The sequence below is a fragment of the Ovis canadensis genome, chromosome 20 (genome assembly GCF_042477335.2).
Source record: "Ovis canadensis isolate MfBH-ARS-UI-01 breed Bighorn chromosome 20, ARS-UI_OviCan_v2, whole genome shotgun sequence".
In the NCBI taxonomy this organism is placed as follows: Eukaryota; Metazoa; Chordata; class Mammalia; order Artiodactyla; family Bovidae; genus Ovis; species Ovis canadensis.
Window position 1 is genome coordinate 19408389 of NC_091264.1, and position 20554 is coordinate 19428942.

The 20554-nt window shown below is 38.3% G+C and overlaps 1 protein-coding gene across 2 annotated transcripts in view; it reads left to right on the forward strand.

Moving 5' to 3' along the window:
* COL21A1 (collagen type XXI alpha 1 chain) overlaps positions 1-20554 on the forward strand; it is a 245398-nt gene that overhangs the window by 145029 nt on the left and 79815 nt on the right. For both annotated transcript variants that reach the window (XM_069564079.1, XM_069564078.1), the window contains 4 exons: positions 1628-1681; positions 1773-1826; positions 19500-19553; positions 20014-20065. In XM_069564079.1, the coding sequence (XP_069420180.1) occupies positions 1628-1681; positions 1773-1826; positions 19500-19553; positions 20014-20065 (214 nt within the window). The remainder of the gene's footprint in view (positions 1-1627; positions 1682-1772; positions 1827-19499; positions 19554-20013; positions 20066-20554) is intronic.

The window sequence follows — 20554 nt, forward strand, 5'->3', positions numbered from 1 at the left end:
TTATCAGAGTTAGCAAAGGATAGTAAAAGGAATATTTGAAAATTGGAATGGAAAAGCAGGGACTTCTGATGTCTCTAAAATTGCAGCTGAAAATGTACTGACACGTGAGTGGGTGGATACAAAGATCCATGCAGACACTCATGAATAGCCACATGGGAATGAAGCTTTGGGGTTTAAGAATTAGGGTGTTATTGGGGACATTAATGAAATCTGTGTCAATAACTGTTGGCAATAGAAAACTGTACTTGAACAGTAAGAGCTAAGAAAGACGGGATGTGAATAAGAGAGGGAAATGTTTGCAGGTGCCAGGTGGTCCAAGTCAACCTGACATTGATCCTGGAAAACTTGGGCAAGTGGTTGAGGGTCTGAAGTTTGTTTTGGAGTTCAGTGGCCATGCAGGGAGTGAAGATTGAATAGTCTGCATCTGTCTGAAAAAGTGTTTTACCAAGTTTCCAAATTCTGGAAGGATGTGTAGGACACAATGGATTTGAAAGTCACCTTAGCAGATAGCTCAGCCTTGGGAGGTGGAGGGACACATCATAGCCATGTTTGTGGGGTGAACTTTCTAAATAGGCAACCCAAAGTCTGTTATAGAGTTATCCTGAAGAATAGCATTCATCCAGGTATAATTTATTGCAGATGACCATAATCTGGTTTTTCCAGTGGTCATGTATGGATGCGAGAGTTGTACTATAAAGAAAGCTGAGCACCAAAGAACCGATGCTTTTGAACTGTGGTGACGGAGAAGACTCTTGAGAGTCCCTTGGACTGCAAAGAGATCCTACCAGTCCATCCTAAAGGAGATGAGTCCTGGGTGTTCATTGGTAGGAGTGATGTTGAAGCTGAAACTCCAATGCTTTGGCCACCTGATGCGAAGAACGGACTCATTTGAAAAGACCCTAATGCTGGGAAAGATTGGGGGCAGGAGGAGAAGGGGACGACAGAGAATGAGATGGTTGGATAGCATCACCGACTCAATGGACACGGGTTTGGGTGGACTCTGGGAGTTGGTGATGGACAGGGAGGCCTGGCATGTTGTGATTCATGGGATTGCAAATAGTTGGACACGACTGAGCAACTGAACTGAACTGATAATCAGGTAGTTTTAAAAAGTATCACACTTGTTTAATCCTCCAATCCTAGATGCTTTTCTTTTGAATACATTGAATGTATTTCTAATGTGCAGAACATTTCTCCTGGAACTCTGAACATTGACTCTTGTTCCCATGTTAGTTACCTATAGCCATTTATCCATCTCTCTCTCTCTCTGTATTTCCCTCTCAAAGCCTTCTTTTGCAGTGAAGCATTTCTCAATAATTTTATTGAGCTAAAGATATTTAATACCATTTTCCTAAAGACTGGACGATGTGCATTCCTTATTAAGCATTTGCCCCTCTGTAGTTGTGGAAATGTGAGAAAGAGTGAATTCTGAAATGGAAGGCTGGGAATTTCCTGACAGTCCAGTGGTTAAGACTCTGTGCTTCTACTGTAAGGAACACAGGTTTGATCCCTGGTCGAGGAACTAAGATTTCGCATGCTGCGCGGCAAAACCAAAAAGAAAATTGAAATGGAGGGTTTCCCTTTGTGAATATGATGAAATAGTTATTTCTTGTTTCCTTCTCTTCAGGGATATCAGGGAATAGCAGGATCACCAGGTGTTCCAGGATCCCCAGGAATACAAGTACGTGGTCTGTGTCTTCATATTTTAGAGGTACTGTTTCTAGTGAACCAAATAACATAACTAACAGATTTTTATTTTGTGGTTAATTTAGGGAGCACAAGGACTGCCGGGTTACAAAGGAGAACCTGGGAGAGATGGAGAAAAGGTAAATACACACAAACAAAGTTGTATCTGGTTGTTTCAGTCACTCAAAGACAAAGGCTGTTACCTGTGATGACCCCCATTCAATGGTGTTCATCTTGGTGAAGTCCAAGATTTTGGCTCAGAAATGTCAGGGACCACTGGCTGATTAAGCACACAGGAGGCTTTTATCACCAGAACAAAGTGGTTGTGCCTAGATGGCCACTGGCAGATGGCACAGGTATTGGCATTGCCCTGGTGCCGTGTTCTCTCTCTCAGTTAAGCTCCATAGGGAGCTGCCTTCTTAGAAAGAAGAGAATTATATGAATGGAGTATGTTCCCATGTTAGTTACCTATAGCCATTTATCCATCTCCACAATAGAAACCCATTTTAGTCTAACTGGATGGACTTCTTTCTCCTGTAGGGATTCTGTGGGTGCAGACATTTGTCTGCCTTTCCTTTTCTATAGCTCTGAGATTTGCCATGTTTATTTACTTATTTTTTTGTTGAGAGTTTTTTTTTTAATTTTAGTTGCTTGGAGGTATTTAATTTATTTATTCATTCTTTGCTTAAATTGGAAGAACCATGTTCTTTAAATTTGTTCAATATATTATTACCTCCCCAAGGATCCAGTCCTGGATCCAGGAAGCTGGCCCATATCCAAGATGGCCATTTGGATTTGCTCAGATCCCCAAGATGCTGGCTTAATTCCTAAAGCACAATCTTATTTCTGCATTCTTTGAAGGCTCTTCTGCAGTTTGCACCTGATGAAAACTTGTGCTTAATTTTCTAGCTATAAGCCTTGCAAAATGATTGCCTTTTAAAGACAGGGTGCATGGTATTCACACCTGAGAAACACTGATCTGGACTCCATCCATTTTATATATTTGTGGTTGTTCATACTGGTTATAGGAAATTGTAGCTGCTCAAGTACTATCTCTGGATGGACCCTCTGGCAGATCTCATGATGGGGGTGCTGCTTTCAAGCTGTTTGATCTTGGCATGTGATTTGATGTCTTTGAATCTTATTTTGTTTGTTGAATCAATGGGGATTTCTTTATAGGTTTATATCACAAAATGAGTGTGATAACATATGAAAAATACTTAGTGTGGTTCCTGGTACAGGATTTTCCTTAAATAAATGTTTGTTGTCTTATTGTTCTGGTCTGTTTATCAAGGAATGAGGTTGTGGTTGGGTTGTTGCATGGGGGTGGCTGGCATGTGTCCTGGGCAGGAAGTGTTAGGGCAAACAGGATAGTCAGTGACCGGAAAAGATACAGAGAAGGTGGCATTGGTCAGGGCAGCTCTGTAATGTTGTGGGGAGCCAGGGAAGACAGAGCAGCAACAGCAGTTGATGGAATTCTCGAAGAAATGGTACAAAATCTTCCTGCCTCTCAAGGGACCTGGGCCTCTGTGAATGTTTTTAGCCACTGGCACCTCTGCCTATTTTAAATGATGAAGGTGTTTCTTAGGAGGTGATGGAGAGCAGGCCAGGCCCACAGGTCTGGAGATGTTTTATATTTGTATGCTCTGGGCTATCATGAGAGACCCCCAACTCCTCTACAAGAATGAGAATGAGGGATCCCATTGGGAAGCTGCAGATATTTGTCCCGAGACCACATGCTGGGCACCTCACTCTAGTCTAGTGTACAGGATCATTGCTCTTTCTTTAATGTGTTCACAAGTAGCCTGATTCAGGCATGGGGTGAATATATAAAAGTATGCATGCATGAATAAATGTATTTAGGAATGGATAAATGAATATATTTATTTAAATATTTTTGTGTTGACGGGTTTAAATGGTGGATTTTTATTCATTCACCATAAAAGAATTGGAGTAAAACACCTTATTTGAAAATAAAGAACAGCAATCTACAAAACAAACAGACTCACAGACACAGGGAACAGACTTGTGGTTGTCAAGGGGGAGGAAGGATGGGGGAGGGAGAGAGTGGGAGGTGGGGGTTAGCAAATGCAAGCTCTTATAAATAGAGGGAATAAATATAAGGTCCTACTGTACAGCACAGGGAGCTATATTTAGTATCTACTGATGAACCATAATGGAAAAATATGAAAAAATATATATATACACACACACACATACATATATGTATATATGTATAGCAGCATCAGTCTGCTGTACACCAGAAACTAACACAACATTGTAAACCAACTATACTCCAATAAAATAAAAATTTAGGGGAAAAAAGAACAATAATTCTATTAGTTACCTCTTAAACTACCTGCTCTATCATTTTGAGTCATTGTATTATCTTTAAAATAGAAGCAAGTGACTCTCACAAAGCCATATATTCTAATGAAGAAAACAAAATGAATAAGATGTATGTTTATACAAATTTCTCTGCTTTCAGCCTAGTAGTGATTTTGTTCAGTCTTGTTTTCTGAAGTTCATCGTTTGGGCATCAATTCTGGTGGACATAACTATGGGCCTAAAATCCCAATGTGTTGCCCCTAAATTCCCTCCTGACATCCTATGTGGCCGTGAGAATATCTTTACTGGAGAGCTACAATAGTTCAGTGAGTTAAAGGCTTTTCGTTGGTTCTTTCTCCAGAATGTTCAGCAAAGGGAAGGTTGAAAACATACTCTGGGGATGGCCTTGACTTGTGGTCGATCAGGGCATTTTTTCCAGGCATCACCCATGGCCTTCAGGGGATTGTTCCACATGTACTGTTCTCTGTTGGGATATTTTCCCAGAATAATTTCCATTGTGGATTTCCACTGAAAACTCCCATGGGAGTTTCCACTTAAGATAATTAAAATTATATGCACTTTCTTGCTGACTATAACATTTGTTCCTCACATATCAGGGAAGAGAATGTATATAGATTTTGTATGGTTTCTTTTCCCCTGAATTTACAAAATTAAGAGGACATCTTATCCACCAAATGATCTTCAGTTAATGACTTTCAGTCCAAAGCTATTCTTTGGCCTCTAAGAAATACTTTGACTACTTCAAAGCACTTCCCCAACCTTAAGGAAGCCTAATACATTTAAATCATGTGGAGAAATATATTTCGTTAAAAAACAGTAAGCTGGGTTGATTGACTGATGTATATTTATGGGTTTTCTAATTGACTATGAAACTTGGCATGGCAAATGCAATTCTGGAGACACAGGAAGCATTAATAATTTTTTTAAACTAGCCAGACTTTGTTCAAATTCATCATTTGGTTTTTCAGGGTTTAAGAAAAAATATATCTTAATTCTAACTAAGGTTATCTTTATGGTACCAATTATATACATTTTGTTTAGTATTTTCATGAGAGCATCAAACACTTGAATTGTCTTTTCAGAATCTCTTTGCCTACTTGGTCTCAGCATCATATCAGGGTATCATGTGACAAGTGAGCCTTTCTTAGATGAATAAGCCTCATTATCTGGGCTTTGAAAGGCAAAAGCTGAAGTGATGTTACAGTGATATCTATTACACAATCAAAGAATTCCAATATATATATATGTTGAGAATAGTAATAAAGGACCAATCTGAAAGGGTTATTAGAGAATAATATTTTAAAATTCAGCATTCCAGTGGCTTTACTACTTCACCTCTCATCTCTAGCAATGTTCCTGTAGATAAATTTTTTTCTTTTAATAAAATTGAAACAAAGCCAGTAGTGACATAGGAGGGAGAAATAGAACTGGCTTAGGAAGGGGCCACTTTTTGCTTCTTTCTTCGTCTTTTTCCTTCTCTCTTAACTAGGGAGAGTAATCTGCCCATGTAGATTTCTGATAGCCCCGTGGCCCACACATGTGTGTGTGCGTGTGTGTTGCAAGGTGGGGGATGGCTTAATACAGTGACAAGTTTCAGGCTGTGCCCTGAATTCAGACTGCTTCACCTTCCGAGTCATGCTTCTTAATCTCTTTCAATCTGTTTTCCCAAATCTAGAAAGTTGGGCTATCAGTATTTCTTCATAGCCTTGTTGTGAAGACTAACTAAGGCCATGCATATGTTTGACCAGAATTAAACACTGTTAATTAGGGATGATGACCATGATCATCATGGTGATTTGTAAACTGCCAAAAAAAATTGTAAATTAGTTTATCCGTTATTGTTTCTCTTAGTGTTGGACTGCGCCTTCAGGAATACCTTACACCTTGCTTCACTTCCTTACCCTCATTGATGTGTGTGTCCCTCTATTGTGCTCTCTCTTCTGTTGCCATGGATGAACTATCCTTGTGTAATGCCCAGCCCTCCTACGTGCTCTAGGTCTCATCCTTCTCCCTTCCTGTGTTATTCATTAGTCCTGCTCTTCTGTGTCACAAGCTTTTTCTTTTTTTAAAAAATTTATTGAAATAAAGTTGATTTACAATGTTGTGTTGATTTCTTCTGTACAGCAGAATGACTCAGAATGAGCAGAATGACTCAGCGGTGTGTATGTGTGTGTATATATACATATATCTTCTGCGGGCTTCCCAGGTGGCGCTAGTGGTAAAGAACCAGCCTGCCGATACAGGAGACATAAGAGAAGTGGGTTCGATCCCTGGGTGTGGAAGATCCTCTGGAGGAGGGCACGGCAACCCATTCCAGTATTCTTGCCTGGAGAATCCCCATGGACAGAGGAGCCTGGTGGGCTATAATTCATAGGGTCACAAAGAGTCAGGCATGACTTAAGCAACCTGGCATGCACGCATACATTTCACACGATGTGATATATGTAAGCATTCTTTTTCGTATTCCTGTCCATTGTGGTTTATCCGCAGGATATTCAGGACAGTTGTCTGTGCTGTACAGTAGGGCCTTGTTTATGCATGCAGTAAATAACAGTTTGCACCTGCTAATCTCAGACTCCTGCTCTATGGTTCCCCCAGTCTCCCCCACCTTGGCACCGCCCAGTCTGTTCTCTGTGTCTGCGAGTTTGTTTCTGTTTCATAGGTAAGTTCGTTTGTGTCACATTTTGGATTCCACACATAAGCTATATTTTATATATATATATATATAAAATATTATGTTTATATTCCACATATAAGTATATGTCTTTCTCTTTCTGGCTTACTTCACTTAGTGTGATAATCTCTAAGTTCATCCATATTGTTGCAAATGGCATTATTTCATCCTTTCTTTGCTGAGTAGTATTCTATTATAGATAGATAGACAGATAGATAAACCCCCTATCTTCTTTATCCATCCATCTATTGATGGATACTTAGGCTGTTTTTATGTCTTGGTTATTGTACCTGGCACTGCTGTGAACGCAGGCATGCAGATACTTATTCGAATTATAGTTCTGTCAGGTTACATGCCCCTGGGCAGGGTTGCTGGACCACACGACTACTTTGTTCTTTCTTCATTAAATTTTCCCAATCACCCTAGTCATGACCCATCAGAAATGTACCAAGGTAAATCCACTCCAAAGCTTCCTTCGGCTGCCCCCCTATTTTTCTGTTTCCCATCACAATGTAAATACTCAAAAACTCTCCTGAACCCCATCCAGGAGGTCGCCCATGCCAACCTTATGCTGCATGTTTAGATCATTAGCTTCCCCTCCCTTTGAAAGCCGGGAGTCGTTGTTTTCAGGCATCTCTCTTTAACTGTGTCTCAGCAGCATTTGACACAACTGTCTATTGCCTTCTTTTTGGAACCATTCTTCTCCTGGCTTCTGGGACCACATGCTCCTAGGTTTTCTCTTGCTTTCACTGGTTCCTTTTTCAGGATTTAATTGTTGTCATCTCTCTCTGTTCTCTAGATACTGGGGAGTCCCAGTTTCAACCCCATGCCCTTCCTCTCCTCCAATAATACCTTACTATTCTATTATTATCAAATATAAATGAATATGAATATCAATTTATGTGTCAAATATATATACACATCAGTGATAAGCATATATTGGAATCGTTGTATGTTGGGGCTTCCCAGGTGGTGCTAGTGATAAAGAACCCCCTTGCCAATACAGGTTAATGTAAGAGACGTGGGTTTGATCCCTGGGTCGGGAAGATCCCTTGGAGGAAGGCATGGCAACCCACTGCAGTATTCTTGCCTGGAGAATCCCATGGACAGATGGAACCTGGTAGGCTACAGTCCATAGGGTTGCAAAGAGTCAGACATGACTGAAGTGACTTAGCATGTATGCATGCATAAGTGTATGTTATAAATCATAGAATAAATCATAAAGTATTATTGAATATCTACACACACTTTTTTTAATGAAATATTTTGTTTCATCTGAATCTGGAGAAATCGTGAAGTTGTTACAAGCAAGGACTTTTTAGAAAAACTTTCTTTCCTTTGTAGAGCAGAAGTGGCACCACAGTTTCCTTATCTCCTACCTCCTTTCCTTAGAAGCTTTTCCTCCAAGGCAGCAGGACCCCCCAGAAATCTTCTCTGGAGTCAGGCTTGGCTGAACTTCCCTTCCATCTGTCCATGTGGTGCTGACCTGTGTGTTTTGTTTTTCCCTACGTCTGCAGATGCTTTTGCAAACTCTCGGTTGTTTCCTGATCCTTCACCCTCTTTCCTTGTAGGGCAGTATAGTGGATTCAGCCTTTCAGTTCATGATAAAGAACCGTTCATTCTATATCCTGCCTCATTTCTTAGCTGCTCCGCCACTTGTCCTGTTTCCTTTTCCTCTGCCATCATTGGGAAGCTTAAAACTTTTGTTGAGTTTTTACAGAATGTTTCGTCTTTTCTTGATTTCAGACTCTTATTTCTTGTCTTCACTTGAGTGTGCTCTGTGTTGTGGTCACTGATAAACTGTGGCAGGGATGCTCCAGAAGGCGTAGTCCAATGGTGGCTCCCAAGCCCAAGGGAATGCCCCTGTTAGAGAGGGAATGTACTAGTGGATTTAAACAGCTACCAGTAAATCATTATGGTCTGAGCCCATGTGACACTTGGTGTCACTTGTATCTAAGAGGATAAGAAACAAAGAAGAGGTATAAGACTTACACTATCTTGGATGCCTGAAGGTATACTGTTGTGTGTATGTTTTTCTGTTTTATTTTTAGACATACTTGCGTGGATGTTATCCACATGCATTCTCTATCACATGCCTCTTCACAAAAAGTCCTATAAGGTTAGTAGCACAAATCAGGCTTTGCCCATTTTTCAGTAATTGTGAGCTAGATGATCCCTATTTTACAGCTTTGAAACTGAGAAATGAGAAACTTGTCATCTGCCTGAATTTTCTCAAGAATTAGGGGTTGAAACAAAATGTCTTCATCTCAGTGTGGCTTTCCTTTCACCCTTTTTTTTTTTTTTTGCTTTGACCAGAATCTTTTTTAAGATTCTGATTATTCCTTTTTTGCTCTATTAGTTGCAGTATGGAAAGGCCTGTGTGCAGCTGAGGAGAAGGGGAGGGGAAAAGGGGGAAGGGATGGGGAAGGGAAGGGCGGGAGGGGGAAAAGGAGAGGGAGGAGGAGGCTGGAGGGATGAGTGATGGCTTGCATTGATTGTTCCATGCGAGTGCATTCATAATCTTACTTTTCTATGTGTACCTGTAAGATGTTTCTGCCATATCTCAGAAATAAAGGCTTTAAGAAAGAAAAAAAATCACTTTTGAGAAGGAAGGGATGGTTTACTTTAGATCTTAGTTCATCAAATTTTTAAACTGCAAAATCTTTGCAGTGAAACACTTTTGGGCATGTAGTCCCATGTATATGTATGATTTATACACTGTGCTACTGAACAAAGGATTATATACATTAAAAACACAGATACATGGAACGTTTAAAAGAATGAGAGTTTTAAAATATTAGTTTTCATATTTTCTCATTACTCAAAGACGTCATCTCAGCCTAACTTTGGAGACTGTGACTCTCAATCAACCTATCAGATTGACAGTCTCATCAAAGGCATGTTCATCAGTCATAAATGGGCTGGAGGTAACCTGGAGAAAATGGAACTATTTTACTGCAAATCTTGGATTCTCTTTGATTCTAATCTCTTGTAAACTAAGTGGAAACCAAGAGTGTAACTCCTCAAAATAATTATTTTAATGGAATTTTCTTGGAGGACTCGAGTATTTACTGTATTTTAGAAAATGGAAGTATTTTATAAATTCAATAAATTATCACGAATCATCATTAAGTCATCAGCTAGGACAGAGTAGGTTATGCTGCAATGACAGACAAATCCCAAATGCTGATGCCTTAAAACAAAAGATTTATTGTTCATTAAATTAAACTAAGTTCTTAGCAGACTCAGGCTAACAGAAGTTTCACTCTCTAGATGATAACTAATTATGCTACCAGGTCCCTGGAGAATCAAACAGCTGTTCTTAAACCACTTCCATTCATCATTATTGAGCCAGATCAAATTTTGTAAACCACACCAACTTCAAGTGGCAGACAAGTGTGATTTCCCCCATAAGCTTAGAAGTAGAGAGAATATAAAATTGCTAAATAATGATCACATCTACTAAGACAAAATAGGAGTGCGTCGAGAATGGATGTTTTTCTCAAGGAGATTGGAGTCTAATAAAGAACATGACCCATACAAAGGACTATTCTAAGAGAGATTATTGGCATTACGTGCCAAAGATGAGAGCTGAAAAAAACTCAAGCAGTTTAGTGGAAAGTTGAAAATTCAAAAAGGCTTTATGAGTGAAACTGTAAACAGAAGGTTAATCACAGCTATAGACTTATAGGAGCTGTTTTTTTCCAACTTAAGAAACCTCTAACTTAGGAGTGCTGTGGTTCCTTAGTGTGGGTATATCATCAAGACTGTAATGAACATCTTTGTATGTATTTCTCAGTACATTTTTCTGAGTATATCCATAGGAAAATTTCTCAGACGTGGAATTGATTAGAGAATCAAAGGGTTAAATTCATAACTAAATTTTAATGCAAATTGTTTACCTTCCAGAAAGTGTGTACTCCATCAACAAGTATGTGGAAAATATCTTTTCCTACACTTTTTTCAGCACTGATACTCATTAAAATTTCTGATTTTAATTACTATACGTTCAAAATGATACTGGTTTGATTTGTAATTCATTTTTAGTGAGTAAGGTAAAGTACTCTGTCATGTGATTTTGGAAATAGTATCCAGTTTAGTTCAGTTCAGCCACTCAGTCATTTCTGACTCCTTGCGAGCCCATGGACTGCAGCACGCCACGCCTCCCTGTCCATTACCAACTCCAGAGCTTACTCAAACTCACGTCATTTGAGTCAGTGATGCTATCCAATCATCTCATCCTCTGTTGTCCCCTTCTCCTCCTGCCCTCAATCTTTCCCAGCATCAAGGTCTTTTCAAATCAGTCAGTTCCTTGCATCAGGTGGCCAAAGTATTGGAATTTCAGCATCAGTCCTTCCAGTGAATATTCAGGAATGATTTCCTTTAGGATGGACTGGTTGGATCTCCCTATAGTCCAAGGGACTCTCAAGAGTCTTCTCCACCACCACAGTTCAAAAGTATCGATTCTTCGGTGCCCAGCTTTCTTTACAGTCCAACTCTCACGTCAATACATGACTGCTGGAAAAACCATAGCTCTGACTAGACGGACCTTGTCAGCAAAGTAATGTCTCTGCTTTTTAATATGCTGTCTAAGTTGGTCATAACTTTTCTTCCAAGGAGCAAGTGTCTTTTAATTCCATGGCTGCAATCACCATCTGCAGTGATTTTGGAGCCCAAGAGAATAAAGTTTGTAACCGTTTCCAATGTTTCCCCACCTACTTTCCAGGAAGAGATGGGACAGGATGCCATGAACTTACTTTTCTGAATGTTGAGTTTTAAGCCAACTTTTTCACTCTCCTCTTTCATTTTCATCAAGAGGCTCTTTCATTCTTCTTCGCTTTCACCCATAAGGGTGGTATCATCTGCCTATCTTAGGTTATTGATATTTCTCCCAGAAGTCTTGATTCCAGCTTGTGCTTCATCTAGCCTGGCATTCTGCATGATGTACTCAACATATAAACTAAATAGGCAGGGTGACAATATACAGCCTTGATGTACTCCTTTCCCTATTTGTTGTTGTTCCAGTCCAGTTCTAACTGTTGCTATTTGACCTGCATACAGATTTCTCAGGAGGCAGGTCAGGTGGTCTGGTATTACCATCTCTTGAAGAATTTTCCACAGTTTGTTGTGGTCCACACAGTCAAAGGCTTTGGCATAGTCAATAAAGCAGAAATAGATGCTTTTCTGGAACTCTCTTGCTTTTTCTATATTCCAGTGGATGTTGGCAATTTGATCTCTGGTTCCTTTACCTTTTCTAAATTCAGGTTGATCATCTGGAAGTTCATGGTTCATGTACTGTTGAAGCCTGGCTTGGAGAATTTTGAGCATTACTTTGCTAGTGTGTGAGATGAGTGCAATTGTGTGGTAGTTTGATCATTCTTTGGCATTGCCTTTCTATGGGACTGGAATGTAAACTGACCTTTTCCAGTTCTGTGGCCACTGCTGAGATTTCCAAATTTGCTGGCATATTGAGTGTGGCACTTTCAAAGCATCATCTCTTAGGATTTGAAATCACTCACCTGGAATTCCATCACCTCCCCTAGCTTTGTTCATAGTGATGCTTCCTAAGGTCCACTTGACTTCACACTCCAGGATGTCTGGCTCTAGGTGAGTGATCACATCATTGTGGTTATCTGAATCATGAAGATCTTTTTTGTACAGTTCTTCTGTGTATTCTTGCCACCTCTTCTTAATATCTTCTGCTTCTGTTAAGTCCATACCATTTCTGTCCTTTATTGAGCCCATCTTTGCATGAAATGTTCTCTTGGTATCTCTAATTTTCTTGAAGAGCTCTCTAGTCTTTCCCATTCTATTGTTTTCCTCTATTTCTTTGCATTGATCACTGAGGAATGCTTTCTTATCTCTCCTTGCTTTTCTTTGGAACTCTGCATTCAAATGGGTATATCTTTCCTTTTCTCCTTTGTCTTTTTCTTCTCTTCTTTTCTCAGCTATTTGTAAGGCCTCCTCAGACAACCATTTTGCCTTTTTGAATTTTTTTCTTGGGGATGATCTTGATCCCTGCCTCCTGCACAATGTCATGAACCTCCATTCATAGTTCTTCAGGCACTCTATCAGATCTAATCCCTTGAATCTATTTGTCACTTCTACTGTATAATCATGGAAATAATGTTACTTTTCTGCAATTTGATTTTTATTCATATGCAATTTTTTCCTTCTGGACTCTTCATCTTTTTTAAGAATGATTTTTATATGCATGTCATAATTCTATGTAAATAAATTTCCTGAATTATATTATGTGTTTTAATTTGTTTTTTAGAATTTTAGTCATACAGGAATTTAAAATATGTATATATATAATATATGTATATGTACATATATGTAAAGTTTTACTTCTTTTCTCCTATATTTATATCTATATAGAAAGATTCAGCATTCTAACATTTTGAATATAATTACTCATGATTTAATTTTTAAAATTTCTATTATTTTATATTTTAATCTTAAAATTTTTGGTATTTGGAGTAAAGTTAGATGAGTATTCATATTTTTACCTTTATTTTTCTAAAAGAATAGCCAATTGCTACAACAGTATTTATGAAATTTCACTTTTTTCTCCATTTACTTTAAAAACCATCACTGTTCCTAAATTTCCATTTTCATTTGGGTCCAGTGTTTTTGGCTTTCCACTCTGTTCCACTTATCTGTCTACATCTTCTCCATGGCCAAATTGTTTAATTATTGTCACTTCATAATGTGATTTAATATTGGCAGGCCTAGTACTTCTTCATTACTCTTTATGATCAAAATTTTCCTGGCTATTCTTACATGCTTATTTTTCCAGATAAAGTCCTGTATCTTTTTTTTTTTTCAAATTTTTTAGAGGTTTCTATTTCTATTTTAATGAGGATTCCTTTGAATTTATGGATTAATTTTAGAGGCACTAACATCACTTCAATATTGAGTTTTCCTATTCAGGACTGTGACTTACCTTTTTTTTTCATTTCAATCTTAAAACTCAATGGAATAATATAATTTTATTTTGTGTTGGTTCTCAACATTACCTAAATTTATATGTAGGAATTTTTGTCTCTTTTGGTTCTGTTATAAGTGGAACATTTTCTTTAATATATTTTTGTTTTGGTTATTGCTTATACATATAAAAGCTGTTTTGTATTTTAATTTTTAGAACAGCAATTAACTGATTTATCAGTTATTTCAAGGTAATAGGTATATTGGCAAATAGAGATATAATCATAAATAAATATATTTTTTACTCTTCTTTCCAAGTTTTACCTCTTTTATTTTTATATTTTGTCGTAATTTATGGGCTGGTAAAAACTGATAGGAAAACATTAAAAGCAGTGGTGATACAGGGCAACTTTGTTTAAAAGTTTTGCACAGTCATAGTCTCTTTTAGTCCAAATTTATGATTCTTTTGGTAGAATAATTCTCTCAACAGCAAATATTTATCAGCAAATATTTATTTGTAATTTTGTATTGTTGACTTGTGATTCCAGCCTGCAGCATCACCCAGAATTTTATCTTAGTCATGGCCCTTTATGCATTCATTGGTTAGTTACTAATAAGTAGAGTTTCTTTTTATTAAACCGTTATGTCCAGCTTGAGAGAATGTTTTGAAGCAACTTTTAGTAATTTAGAGAATTTGAGAATAGTTTTTCATGTTCATGGGGTTCTCAAGGCAAGAGTACTGAATTGGTTTGGCATTCCCTTCTCCAGTGGACCACATTTTGTCAGAACTCTCCACCATGACCCGTCCATCTTGGGTGGCCCTACATGGCATGGTTCATAGTTTCATTGAGTTAGACAAGGCTGTGGTCCATGTGATCAGAGTGGTTAGTTTCCTGTGATTGTGGTTTTCAGTCTGTCTGCCCTCTGATAGAGAAGGATAAGAGGCTAATGGCAGCTTCCTGATGGGAGAGAGACTGAGGGGAAAATTAGGTCTTGTTCTGATGGGCAGGGCCATGTTCAGTAAATCTTTAATCCAATTTTCTGTTGATGGGTGCATCTGTGTTCCCTCCTTGCTATTTACAAACTATGGTGGAGGTAATGAAGATAATGGTGACCTCCTTCAAAAGGTCCCATGAATGATGCACTGCTACACTCAGTGCCCCCAGCCCTGCAGCAGGCCACTGCCAACACACACCTCTGCCAGAGACTCCTGGACACTCACGGGCAAGTCTGGGTCAGTCTCCAGTGGGGTCACTGCTCATTTCTCCTGGGTCCTGGTGTGCACAAAGCTGGGCAAAGGCTAATAGAGTTTTTCCAAGAGAATGCACTGGTCATAGCAAACACCCTCTTCCAACAACACAAGAGAAGACTATACATGGACATCACCAGATGGTCAACACCAAAATCAGATTGATTATATTCTTTGCAGCCAACAATGAAGAGGCTCTATACAGTCAGCAAAAACAAGACTGGGAGCTGACTGTGGCACAGACCATGAACTCCTTATTGCCAAATTCAGACTTAAATTGAAGAAAGAAGGGAAAACCACTAGACCATTCAGGTATGACCTAAATCAAATCCCTTACGATCATACAGTGGAAGTGACAGATAGAGTCAAGGGATTAGATTTGACAGGCAGAGTGCCTGAAGAACTATAGACAGATTCGTGACATTGTACAGGAGGCAGGGATCACGACTATCCCCAAGAAAAAAGAAAAGCAAAAAGGCAAAATGACTGTCTGAGGAGGCCTTACAAATAGCTGTGGATAGAAGAGAAGCTAGAGATAAAGGAGAAAAGGAAGGATATACCCATTTGAATGCAGAGTTCCAAAGAATAGCAAGGAGAGATAAGAAAGCCTTCCTCAGTGATCAACACAAAGAAATAGAGGAAAACAATAGAATGGGAAAGACTAGAGATCACTTCAAGAAAATTAGAGATACCAAGGGAACATTTCATGCAAAGATGGACTCAATAAAGGACAGAAATGGTATGGACCTAACAGAAGCAGAAGATATGAAGAAGAGGGGGCAAGAATACACTGCAAGAAGAACTGTACAAAAAAGATCTTCATGACCAAGATAATCACGATGGTGTGATCACTCACCTAGAGCCAGACATCCTGGAATGTGAAGTCAAGTGGGCCTTAGGAAGCATCACTAAGAACAAAGCTAGTGGAGGTGATGGAATTCCAGGTGAGCGACTTCAAATCCTAAGAGATGATGCTTTGAAAGTGCCACACTCAATATGCCAGCAAATTTGGAAAACTCAGCAGTGGCCACAGGACTGGAAAAGGTCAATTTTCATTCCAATCCCAAAGAAAGGCAATGCTAAAGACTGTTCAAACTACGACACAATTGCACTCATCTAACACACTAGCAAAGTAATGCTCAAAATTCTCCAAGCCAGGCTTCAACAGTCTGTGAACTGTGAACTTCCAGATGTTCAAGCTGGATTTAGAAAAGGTAGAGGAACCAGAGATCAAATTGCCAGTATCCATTGGATCAAACGAAAAAGCAAGAGTTCCAGAAAAGCATCTACTTCTGCTTTATTGACTATGCCAAAGCCTTTGACTGTGTGGACCACAATGAACTGTGGAAAATTCTTCAAGAGATAGAAATAGCAGACCACCTGACCTGCCTCCTGAGAAATCTGTATGCAGGTCAAGAAGCAACAGTTAGAACTGGACGTGGAACAAGACTGGTTCCAAATAGGGAAAGGAGTACTTCAAGGATGTTTATTGTCACCCTCTTATTTAACTTATATGCAGAGTACATCATGAGAAATACTGGGCTGGATGAAGGACAAGCTGGAGTCAAGACTGCTGTGAGGAATATCAATAACCTCAGATATGCAAATGACACCACCCTTATGGCAGAAAGTGAAGAATTGAAGAACCTCTTGATCAAAGTGAAAGAGGAGAGTGAAAAAGTTGGCTTCAAGCTCAACATTCAGAAAGCTAAGTTCATTGCATCTGGTCCCATCACTTCATGGCAAATACAATGGGAAACATTGGAAACATTGACAGACTTTTTTCAGGAGGGGGCTCCAAAATCACTGCAGATGGTGACTGCAGCCATGAAATTAAAAGATGCTCGCTCCTTGGAAGGAAAGTTATGACCAACATAGACAGCATATTAAAAAGCAGAGACATTACTTTGCTAACAAAGGTCCATCTAGTCAAAGCTGCAGGTTTTCCAGTAGTCATGTATGGATGTGAGAGTTGGACTGTGAAGAAAGTTGAGCCTTGAAGAATTGATGCTTTTGAACTGTGGTGTTGGAGAAGACTCTTGAGAGTCCCTTGGACTGCAAGGAGATACAACCAGTCCATCCTAAAGGAAATCAGTCCTGAATATTCATTGGAAGGACTGGTGCTGAAGCTGAAACTCCAGTACTTTGGCCACCTGATGTGAAGAACTGATTCATTTGAAAAACTCTGATGCTGGGAAACATTGAAGGCAGGAGGAGAAAGGGATAGAAGAGGATGAAATGGTTGGATGACATCACCGACTCAATGGACATGAGTTTGTGTAAGCTCCAGGAACTGGCAATGGACAGGGAGGCCTGGTGTGCTGTAGTCCATGGGGTCTCAAAGAGCTGGACACAAATCAGCAACTGAACTGAACTGAACTGACTGCACTGAGAATGGTTTTTAGGGGCACACACTTGAGTTGTACCTTCCCAGAGGCTGCGTTTTGACTGAACTTCTTTTAAAGGCCTTCTCCAATTTCATTATTTGCCTATTAGAGATGGGGGTTAAAAGGTGTATTCTCCCCATCCCAGTATTTTTAGACTTGATCTATTCTTTTAATTGCAACTTGCAAACTGGCTGATTCTTTTCTGAACTGATCTCTTTTATAGTTACCTTTTCAAATGTAGCCAATACCAATTGATTCATGATACTGTCATTCTTTTTTTTGTTTTGTTTTGTTCTTTAGCTAAGTTCATTGGATGCATTCTTTGCCTTTACAATTTATTACAAGCAAAGTTTTCACCAAATATTCACTGCATTACATGAATCATTGTATTTCCAACCTCCAGAAATTATTTTTCACTGGCCACTACCTAGCCTCAGAGCCACCACCATATTTACTTTTTTAATATTATTATTTGGCAGCTTCTTTTTGCTAGTAGATAAATTTTTATATTAATCAGGCTACACTGATTACTTAGGCTAACCTTTCCTGCAATAACTGATGACTCAACTGCTCAATGGCAAACACAGCAGCATTTGTCTTTCACATTATAGAACCATTGTAGGTAGACACTGGCTTACTTTTACAACTTCTTTGCTACCTATTACTTTTAAACCTTGGACACTACTTGGCTGAGTGTATTGGGTCTGACTTGCACGTTCTTGTGTTTTGTATTTTGTAGATATTGCCTTAGTAGTCTCCAAGCATTTTACTGTTTCTCTGCCCCTCCCCTCTTCATTGCTGGATATTAATGTGGATGCTGTGCCTTTTAATTTTACTTAAAAATCTTGCTTATCACATGAGGGTAGTTTTGTTCAGATTTTATGTTTTCTTGGTTCCAGTGTGGGTTAATTTTCCTGGTCTTCTCACTTCCTCTGAGGTTGGTTTATCTTATCTCCAGGAAAATATCACCAGTTTGAAGATGGTGTTTTCTTTTTTTTTTTTTTTTAAATTTATTATTTTTTTATTTTTTTATTTTTTTAGTTTTTTATTTTTTAAATTTTAAAATCTTTAATTCTTACATGCATTCCCAAACGTATAAGTAGTCAGAGAATGGAATTCTTAGGTGAAACTAGGTTCATCCTTAAAGTGAGTTCAGTTTACCCTTCTTTTTGTACTTTTACTAAGTACTGATTACTCAGCTAAATTCCATCTTATCAAGAGTGTGTCTTTGTCTACCTGACCTTCAACTCTTGTCTCAATTCAGACAGGTAGTTCTCTCACCTTTAACTTTATGCTCGAAACTGAAAAATGGGGTAGTAGGTAACCATGTGATTTGGTGACTTGGAATTTAGGGTGGAAAGAGTTGCCTTTCAAGGGTTCTATGCCTTGAATAACTGTAAACTCTTTAAAATGTGTGAATAAACAACCTTCATTAAAATTGAGATTTTTAAGAATTACATCTATCATAGATAACTGGTCACATCCTCTTCTCTCTCTACCAGACAGCTAAGGAAATCATAAATTTTTTGTATGCACTGTCTTAATTTGCCTAAATAAATGTGAATTAACCTAAATCTTGCTGAGTGAGCCATTGGGCTTCTCTTGAAACTGTGTCTTGACAATTAAGATTTTTGAACCTAAGATAACAGCACTAAGTCTCACAGAAATAAGTATTAAAATTATGTCCACCAAATATCACACTGTTGTGATTTTCTCCATCTCTCCTCTTCTGGAGATCATGTAGATCCTTCCCTCTTCGTAGACACATGTGAATAGACACCTACCATGAACAATTTACTGAGATCAACAATAGGAGAAAAATCCTCCACAGAACCCTAGACTTTCATCTCAAGTCTATCTGCACTGAGCTGGGACCTCAGAGGACGGCTCTCTCAGTAGTGTTAGCCCTCGGCCATTTCCATTAACTCCTAAGTCTTGCCACATAAGAGCCTAAGTGTTTTTAGAATGGATGACTGCTCTCTAAGGGTGGGGTAAGAACTATTGATGAGATTCCCCTGGCTTCTCATATTCTCCTTCTCTGATCATAAATGAAACTGCTAAAAGAGGATTAGTCTTTTGTAGGGACAGGGTTTTAGTGCAGATGTATATTTAACTGTTTGCAGATTTGTTTCCAATAGATTTTGTCAAGAATGAGGTGGAAGAGTATATATTGATATTTTTAGGCTGAAATGTGTTTTCTTTAATTAATTTGTTTTATTTTTAGGGTGACCGTGGACTTCCTGGTTTTCCTGGGCTTCATGGAATACCAGGATCAAAGGTTGAAGAAATCTGTTCTTTATAAAATTAAGCAATGTTTCACTTTACTTCAAATTGAAAGCACTCTATGTTATAAATGTGCTATCAATAAATGCTCATATATTAAATGACTAGGTTAAGATTAATACATAGTTTACATAAAGCTTTTACAAATTTCCTTTAAAATTTTCAGCCATAAATCTTATAGTATTTAAAAATTGATGAGTAACTGATTATATAGAAATTCTCTTAATCTTTATAAAGCCCTATTAGAGTAACAAATGCCCTCACTTTTCCTTGCTTTTGCTTTATAAAGCCTGGGATAGAAAACTTTTGTAAATAAACTTTAAATAATTTTATTTCTATTTTGTTTTGATGTTAGCATATTAAACTCCATTGTGTATAATTGGTGTTTTTCTTTAATCTATAAGAGAACTACTAAATACTTCTCTAAAATTCAGGATTTATGTTTTGTCTTTTAGGGTGAAATGGGCCCCAAAGGAGAAAAAGGATCACCTGGATTTTATGGCAAAAAGGGAAGTTTAGATCCCAAAACAGAGTATCATATTGAACTTGTAATATAATGGAAATAGAAAATTGAAATTTCAGTCCCAGTCCACTCTGCTGGCAATTAGCTTTTTCACCTTTCTCTGTGGGGTTTATTCAGAACAACGAAATAATGGAAAAATGACTATTCACTGTTATACTTGATTTTCTATAAGAATACTTTGTGTTATTGACCCTTCTGAACTTAACAAAATATTTATAGATAGAGATTACTTGGAAGTAGTAGCTGTTTAACAGTGTGTCCTTTGAGAATCTTATTTTTTCTCATTGAAGGGAGATTATGTTCTCTCTATATTTAAGATACACATTTCTTTTTAATTCTGCATAGATGTGGTTTCTGTGTTTAGATGCTTTTAATAATTCTTCATCCACCTTATTCTCAATGTCATATTGTGTCCTGGTAAAATAATGCTTTGCCAAAAGCTGCAGGGCCAATACAAGCTGTGGTTCCACAAA